The 8,152-nt window shown below is 43.6% G+C and overlaps 1 protein-coding gene across 1 annotated transcript; it reads left to right on the forward strand.

The window, feature by feature from the left end:
- Positions 1-5,821: 5,821 nt before the first annotated feature.
- Positions 5,822-7,517, forward strand: LOC123429651. Its single transcript, XM_045113665.1, has 3 exons — positions 5,822-6,182; positions 6,303-6,367; positions 7,183-7,517. The coding sequence occupies exons 1-3, from the start codon at positions 6,092-6,094 to the stop codon at positions 7,303-7,305; spliced, it is 279 nt and encodes a 92-aa protein (XP_044969600.1). The 5' UTR covers positions 5,822-6,091; the 3' UTR covers positions 7,306-7,517.
- The last annotated feature ends 635 nt before the right edge of the window (positions 7,518-8,152 follow it).

Below are 8,152 nucleotides of genomic sequence, written 5' to 3' on the forward strand. Positions count from 1 at the left end.
TCGCTGCCTACCACTGAAATATTTGCCTCTTGATATGCCATGATACCAAAGACATATCCCTTCCTAGCAAACTTGAATGGCTAAGTAGGCTTTGCTCAGCTACTAATGTTAGCGTTGCTAGATGCAGGTGCTTTGCCTCATGTGATAACATGAGCTTGATATCATTATCTTAATTCTGTTATTTAATTAATGCACCTATATACTTGGTAAATAACGGAAGGCCTAGCCTCTTGCCGGTGATTTGTTATGTTATTGCCGCCATAGTTGCCGGCTACCGGTGTTTGATTCCATATTGATCGCTCCTAACACGTTCGGGGTTGTTATGGGGACCCCCTCAATAAATCGCATAGTGTTAAGACTTGTCCGGCAGAACCCAACATTGGTGTTAATTTGCTAATCACTTAATAATAATCTGCATAGGGAATGGCCTACCCGAGGAATTTAATCAACGAACCGGGCCAGTGCTCCTCACGAGTGTTGGTCCAAACTAGAGCACCGTGCGGGGCCATCCCGGGGCAACTCGGGAGATTTCTCTAGCCACTGTATGCTTCGCTTATCCGGCGTGTCCTGGGACTGAGATACGCGGCTCTTATCAGGGTCGTCGACACGTCGGGAGGTCCTTCTAGTCTTGTCTTACCTTAGCGATATATCTTGCGTATAGGAATCCCGGTGAAGCTTTGGTTCTCCCAGAGTTGAGGTTTTCCTCTAAAGAATCTGACGAGATCACGAGATTCGTGATAGAGGATTACTTTGCGACCCGTGTACGTTTGTGATGGACTAGTTGGAGCACCCCTACAGGGTTTAATCTTTCAGAAATCCGTGCCCGCGGTTATGTGGCAACTTGGAATATTTTGTTAACATCCGGTATTAGATAACTTAAACAAAAGCTAATAAAATTGCCAGTTGTGTGCGTAACCGTGACTGTCCCCTTCGAAGATCGTTCTTCGATCCGGAACACGGTGGGGTTATGATTGACGTAGGTAGGTGTTCAGGATCACTTAGTGATCATCTGTTATCGACCGGTAGAATAGACCACCTTCATATATGTTCTACGTAAGTTAGCCACCATTTCAAACTTAGGATGCTGCAACCTAAATACTCCACCTTTCCAACCAAATAACTTGACTAGTTCTGGCACCGAGGTCATAGATTGCTGAGTCCCCGTGGCTCACAGATTCCTTCACAACACCAACAGGTTCAGGTACCCCAGAGACCGGTGATCCCGACGACACGCAGCTGGCGTGGCAGTACGATGAGGAGAACGACTGCCTGTACGTGAACTATCCAGAAGATTGAGGCGTGGTCATGATCGTGGGCCAGCACGCAGGGCAACATAGCCATTTCCCTTGTTTTGTAGTCCGTAGCGGAACTACTTTGATTGTATGCGTGATATACTCTGATATATTTATGAGATGGCAATTGAATCACCTATTGTCATTCTGTTGATATTATGTATGTGCAATGATACCTTGTTTGCGAGACGCTTAGACGCGCTCCTTTCCAATTCGGGGCCTCGATCACCAGATCGGAAAGGACCGCATCTTAGTCGTTACAAGTAAGATCTGAATATGGCGTAGGAAAATTTTGAATTTATGCTACGTTACCCACCAAGGGGGATGTCACGGGCGTGCTCCATCAGGGGATTTCTCCGACAGTGACGCAGGGAGAGGCACAGGCAGGGCCGGAGAGAGGGAGCGCATTGGAGAGAGTGCAGTGTTGCGCACGCGGGAGCGGCGCCCGAAATACAAAGCACGCGCGACATTGACATCTCTGCTGGACAGGCCAACACGGGCGTGCCCACGTAAAAAACGTGATTTTTCCACCGCGCACTTAGATAGGGCCTCTGCGTGTTGGAATTTCTCTTAAAAGGGTTGCAATCAATGTGGACCATTTCCACATGTTAGTTGCTTTTTACTTTTTTTAAAACTAGTAAAACAAACATAAACTACAATCACAATAAATAAATAAATGTTCCTACAATTCAAAATATTAACGTAATTAAAATAGCATTTGATTATTATTAAAATACTTTCATACTTTCTAAATAATATTTAATGAATAATTATGATTTTTTAAAAGTTTACTTTTTCAAAATCTTCACATTTCTAAATAAATATTCACGTGGCCCTTTTTTAGAATGTTAGTTTTCTTTTCTTTTTTACATTCTGTTTTTTCAAAATTTGTAATATGTAAATTATTGTAATAGTAAAAAAACAAAGTTAGAATGTTCTTGTATTCTACATATTATGCAGACACAATAAATACTTACTCTTAAAACATATTATTTTATTTTTTGAAATATCTACTCCCTCCGTCTCAAAATAAGTGCCGAAGATCTAGTACAAAATTTGTACTAGTTTAGTACAAACTTTGCGACACTTATTTTGGGACGGAGGGAGTACATTATTACGAAAACATGTAATTATGATCAGTTTTGAATTATAAAAATGTATGTATAAGTTAAAAAAGTGTTTATTTGAGGATCTATAATACTAAGGGTACAATAGGAAATTATTATTTTTCCATGCATATTTTGAAATTTATTTTTAATTGAAAATATATCTTTAGACAAACACATAAACTTTATGAAAACACTTGAGCACTTTTAATAACAAGAAATACATTTCCTAAAAACATGAGTACTTTATATACTACTTGAATATTTTTGTAATTACTGAAAAAAACTAAGATGTAGAAAATGGGCTGCACTGATTTCAGCCATTTAACTGTACAACGGTATGAGGATATATAACGGGCAGTGAGGCATTTCCTATTTGGTTAACATTCATTTTTGTTAACTGACGCACATGGCGTTCGTAAATGGGGCGGCCCATCTAAGGGCCGGTTGACTTTTCTTTATAATTCTATGAACTTTTAAAAAATTGATGAACTTTTTTAAAATTTCAACAAACATTTTTTAAGATTGATGAACTTTTCTCTGAAAATCGATAAAAAAATTAAATATTAAAATTCCATGATTTTTTTTGAAATTTGATGAACATCTTTTTGAAAGTGGAGGAATTTTTATCTAACTTTATGAACTTTTCTAAGATTTATGAACTTTTTCAAAAAAATACGTGAACGTTCTCAGAATTTCTATGAACTTTTTTGGGATTTAATGAACTTTTTAGAAATTTAGTGAACGTTTTCCAAATAGGATGAACTTTATTTTCAATTTCAATGAACTTTGTTTTTAAATTGATGAACTTTTTCAAAATTGATGGACCTCTTTAAAAGATATGAACTTTTTTTCAAATGGATGGACCATTTTTTTAAATCTATTAATATTTTTGGATTTCATATTTTTATTTTAATAACAAATAAAAAATCTTTTCTACTAGATCAACAGAAAAAATAGATCAAAAAATTTGAACAGTATGCTAGTGGGCCGGCACATGCGAGCGACACTGACGGACACCTGCAGCGCTACATACGAGCTCCCACACCACGTTAAAGGGTAGCGATGCATACTTGACTACAAACTTAAGTGGGCAAAGTGGTTAGCACACACATCACTTACATATGTGGTAAGCAACAAAAAATTCGAAAAAAAGTGATTAGCACACAGCTATGCACGAGGTCGTCGGTTCTTATATACTTCTTCAGATCCAAAGTAAGTGTGTTTTTTGAACCCCTTGCGTTGCCTCAGGAGGCCGAACCGGGCGCCCTAGCCGCCGCCTCCTTTGACCTCCCGTCGCCCCTGCTTCCCCGCTGCCGCAGGAGGAGGCCGGCGAGCGAAGCTCGCCCGACGGACGGTGGACGGCGGGCCTTCCTCCCTTCTTCACGAGGGGATCCTCTGGCTGAGATGCGATGTCGCTCCTGGGCGTACGGCATGGAGGCAGAGTTGACGTGCTCGGGCGGCGGCCCGATGCGATCCCGGCGACGTTGTGGGGGCTGGCGACGACGGATCTGGGGTTCCCCACCCCAGATCGGTTCTCCTCCGGGTGGTCGAGCTCGGGCGTCGTCCGACGGCCCTAAGCGGTGGTGGACGCACGCGTTCACTGACCTCCTTCACAGATGTGTTTGGGGCGGCAAGAGGCATTGGCGTGCTACTGGATCTGAATAAGGTGGTGGCGTCATCCTTCGTCAGGGATGACGGCCAGATGGTGGGTCCTTGTGGCATCGTAGGTGGCGGTGGATCTTGGGATCCCGCTCCCAGGGACGTCGCAGGATGTGGTGGCCCGTGCAGGAGAGATGGGTTCTTCGAACAGATCTGGGTAATAGCTTGCTTTCGGCTACTGCCAAGGCCGATGATGGCGGCGTCGTCTACATCGTTCCCTTCGTGAAGGCATCGCCTAGGAGAAGTTCAAGGCCACTCTCTGCTACCTCCGGGAGAAACCCTAGATCGGATGACGGCGACGCTCTTGTGTCGTTTCCTCCTTGGGGGCGTCATTCATGGAGGTACACACGGGCTCGAGGGACCATTGGTCGGCATCTAAGGTGGAGTGGTGTTCCCTATGACACATCGACGTCGTGGAGTCTCGGTGGCGAGGTGCAGCAAAGTCTCGGCGACGGATGCGTGATGATGAGCGCGCATAGGGAGGAGGCGATGTCTGACACTGTGAGGGTATCGACGGTAGGCCTTGCAAGGTCGATGCGTGGGTAGCTGTTCTGAAGATGGATTGATGGAAGGCGGCGGCGACGACCTATGAGGGTGCGTCGGACCGGTTTGTGCTCCTGACCCGGTATGTGGCTTGGTCGGGGCCTCCGGCTTTAGATGTTAGGCTAGGTGAGAGGTGTGGATATGTGGCTCACACTTTCTGCACCCCTTCATCATTGAACAGGAGTAGCGACAAATGTTGCCAAGAGGGCGGCTTCAGACATATCGATGTATTCCTTTGTAAGATCTTTGTGAATAATTAATAAAGTGGTTGCATACATCTGCCAGATGCAGAGACCGGGAGTCATCCTCCATTTTTTTTTAAAAAAATCTAAAGTAAATGTGTTAACTTTATACTAGTTTTAATATAAAGTTATATTAAGCTTCAGAAATTTATTTTAAAACGAAAGAAAGTATCTTACAAAGAAAAGAAAAACTTTCTTCGACGTGAGTCACGTGACGCTTCTTCGTCACCATGACGATGACCATTGACGATCGAGGCCTGTAGCAGCCAGAGCTGCACCTCTATCTGTTATCCTCGTTTTCTTAGGCCCCCAATCCACTTTGAAAACCTCAATGCCATAAATGCACCTACTGTTCTACACGGAACGAAGGCCAACGTAGTAGCCCTGCCGACCTTGCTGTGATGAACTGGAGAATCTAGTCATGGCCGGCCCACGTCCCCATCCCCAGGCAGGCATTGACAATTCGACGCAATTTATCTACTGTTATTAGTTGATCAGGAGAAAACAAAAACGTTGAAAATTACTCTTCACGTTTTTCAGTTCAGAGAAAGAGATGTTCTTGTGCGGACTCCATAGAGCAAATTAGCACGACTCATGGCGGTTCTAGAGGTCATTAGCAGTTAGCCAGACAGTGCAAATTAACTCGCATCGACTTGATTACTATAATCTGATATCGCATGATGAGCAGAGTTGACCTGGTTATCAATCATCATATATAGTTGGGCAGTCCCAGTGTCCACCAGCCTGTATTTTCAGCCATCATCTCGTTCGAATCCTGTTTATCCGCGTGAGTGACGCACTATCCTGACAGCGACGACCACCCAAACAGTCGCCCAAAATTGTGCCAAACTCGAGAGGATATAGACGCAGATCGAGATGTTGGGAAGCTCACCACTCCGTCTAGTTACTACGGTCGCTCGTCTGCTAGCTCAGCTAGCTCGAGAGTTCCCTCTCCCTTGCCCTTATCTCTCTCTCGTAGTTCTAGGAATAATTGAAATCTACTGTACCACGTATGTTAGGTAGGTGGCCAATTGCGTCGAGGTTGGCGTGCGTGCGTGCGTTCAAAAAGACTTCCCTTTCCCGTGCGTCTCTCTCACCCTCCCTCAGCGCAGTGCTCCATGATTAGCTCCTCTTGGGGGGCAGGAACGAGCGTCAGCACGAACTCAACCGCAGCCGCGGCTATTTAGCCCCGGGGGTACTGCTGCACTTGCTGCCCGGGGTCAGCCAGGAGTACGTCTACGTCGTGATGGGGTGGAGATCTGCCGCCGGCCGCTTGCTGGCGATCCTGCTCGTCCTGCACCTCCTCGTCGCTTTCTCCCACGCGGCCCGCTTCACGAGTGAGCAACCCCTCCTTCCACCTCAAGAACTGCATCGCCTTCTCCGGTGGCTTTTCCGGTCAGGACGCCGCTTCGAGGTGTGGATTGCTTCTGTGCTGATTTTGATGTGGATATGTGCAGGGAGCTACAGGATGATGGCGGTGGAGGCTCCGGCGTTCCGTGGCGTTAGAGGTGATTCAGGAGAGGTACGTACACGCGTGATGCCCTGATCCCCTGCTTGCTTCAACACGGTTGGCTGGCTTGAGATTTACCTGATGATATCTCAATGGGTCCAGGCTGAATATTGCGAAATTTCTTATAGATTTTTCCTTTTTTCCTTCTTACATATTACTTCCTCGGTCACATAATATAACAGCGTATAGTATGGGAGGGAGGGAGTATTATATATCAGTCACACTCATTTTTGTATATCAGCCTGATGATATCTCATGCGTCTGTGCTGCATATTCCAAAATTTTCTTTTACATTTTTTTATTTTTATATATTATATATCAGTTAGCCACCCACACTCATTTGTGTATATCAGCCTGCTGACATCTCATGGGTTGGGTGTAAACGATGAGTCATGAGTCCATCTATAAAGAGAGTCAAAACTCAAAACCAAGCAGTGTTGACGGGAACTAGGTCTGCAATTTTTTAGTTATTACTTCTTTCGTCTTAAAATAAGTGTTTCAATTTTAATACAATTTTATATTAAATTTAGTATAAAATTAAGACACTTATTTTGAAACTAAGGTTGTATCTGACGGTGTGACTCTTGGTAACGAGGCCATGTGATTTTGTGTTTGAGCGTAAAATAGAAGTATTTATGCACAGTTTCTGTTTACAGGACATCAACGCGGCATTGCTAGATCTAAACCACTTGATGAAACATAATAAACCATAATCAGACAAATATATATACATTTGAGTTCAGGAACTATACTATTCTCCCAAAACAAAACTCTTGCTATAAGTTAATCAATGAATCATATTGCTGAAACATGTCAAAATGCTGCAGGGCAATAGGAGGGACAGCAACGCGATTGTGGAGGAGATGTTCGGAAGGATGGCTCTGCAGACAACCGACTACCCTGGTTCAGGCCCAAACGACCGTCACACTCCCAAGGCGCCCGGGACATGATCATGCCATGTCAAAGTCCAGATGCTCAACTCACTCACACGTAATATACAGTATATGTACAGAAGATTTATTAGCTCCTCGTCAAATTAGAACTTAGAACCCATCAAAATGGGTGATTATTCAAAGTGTAAATTCGTATACGTGTGGAGGTTACTGTAAGATTGTGTGCTATGCCATTTCTATTATGAAAAGTCCAATGAAGTTATCCGGGATTTCATGGCTACCTGAATATGTATCTCTCTTTGTTTAGACAAGGATATTTATCTCATAATAGTGAATTGCAGAAATTCCCTCCTATCACCCCGCCCCTGAAATTAAAGGGAAGTCCGCGCGATGCATTTTCTTTTAGTTCCCACGGAGCAAGCTTCGCACTCTAGTTGTGTCCCAAACATAAACCCTAGGGGAGATAAAAAAATGAGTGTCTAACTCTCATCTAGACGATAATTAACTATTGTAAGTTTCCTCTAAGTGAGATTAATATGCAAAAAGGAAAAGGAAAACATGAATGATTTCTTTGTGGAAAATCAATTGACAAAGGAGTTAAATGAGACACTGTGAATTGTCATCTGGAATAGAGTTAGCAAATCCGAAAAAGAAGGGCGTGTCTGCCCCTCCTGATAGTGTTGCTGACATGGGTCGTGACATGATGAAGAAGTAGGCGGGTCGCAAAAAACGGAAGAAGGAAATAAATGGCCGATGTGGCAAGCCTAGTCAGCACTGAAGCGTATATCCAAACAATTAGACCTGGCAAAAAAGTAAAAAAAAAAAGGATATTTTTTGGCACGAGTTTGTTAAATTGGGTAAAGATACTGAAAATCCGCGAAGTAGTGTAATTTGTGTTGCAATG

The sequence above is a fragment of the Hordeum vulgare genome, chromosome 2H (genome assembly GCF_904849725.1).
Source record: "Hordeum vulgare subsp. vulgare chromosome 2H, MorexV3_pseudomolecules_assembly, whole genome shotgun sequence".
Classification (NCBI taxonomy): Eukaryota; Viridiplantae; Streptophyta; class Magnoliopsida; order Poales; family Poaceae; genus Hordeum; species Hordeum vulgare.

Excerpts from the sequence above, each read along its gene's own strand:
- LOC123429651 (XM_045113665.1), top strand. The coding sequence starts at position 6,092 with ATGGGGTGGAGATCTGCCGCCGGCCGCTTGCTGGCGATCCTGCTCGTC. Across the intron at positions 6,183-6,302 it reads CCACGCGGCCCGCTTCACGA|GGAGCTACAGGATGATGGCG; the intron begins GTGAGCAACCCC and ends GGATATGTGCAG. Across the intron at positions 6,368-7,182 it reads TTAGAGGTGATTCAGGAGAG|GGCAATAGGAGGGACAGCAA; the intron begins GTACGTACACGC and ends AAAATGCTGCAG.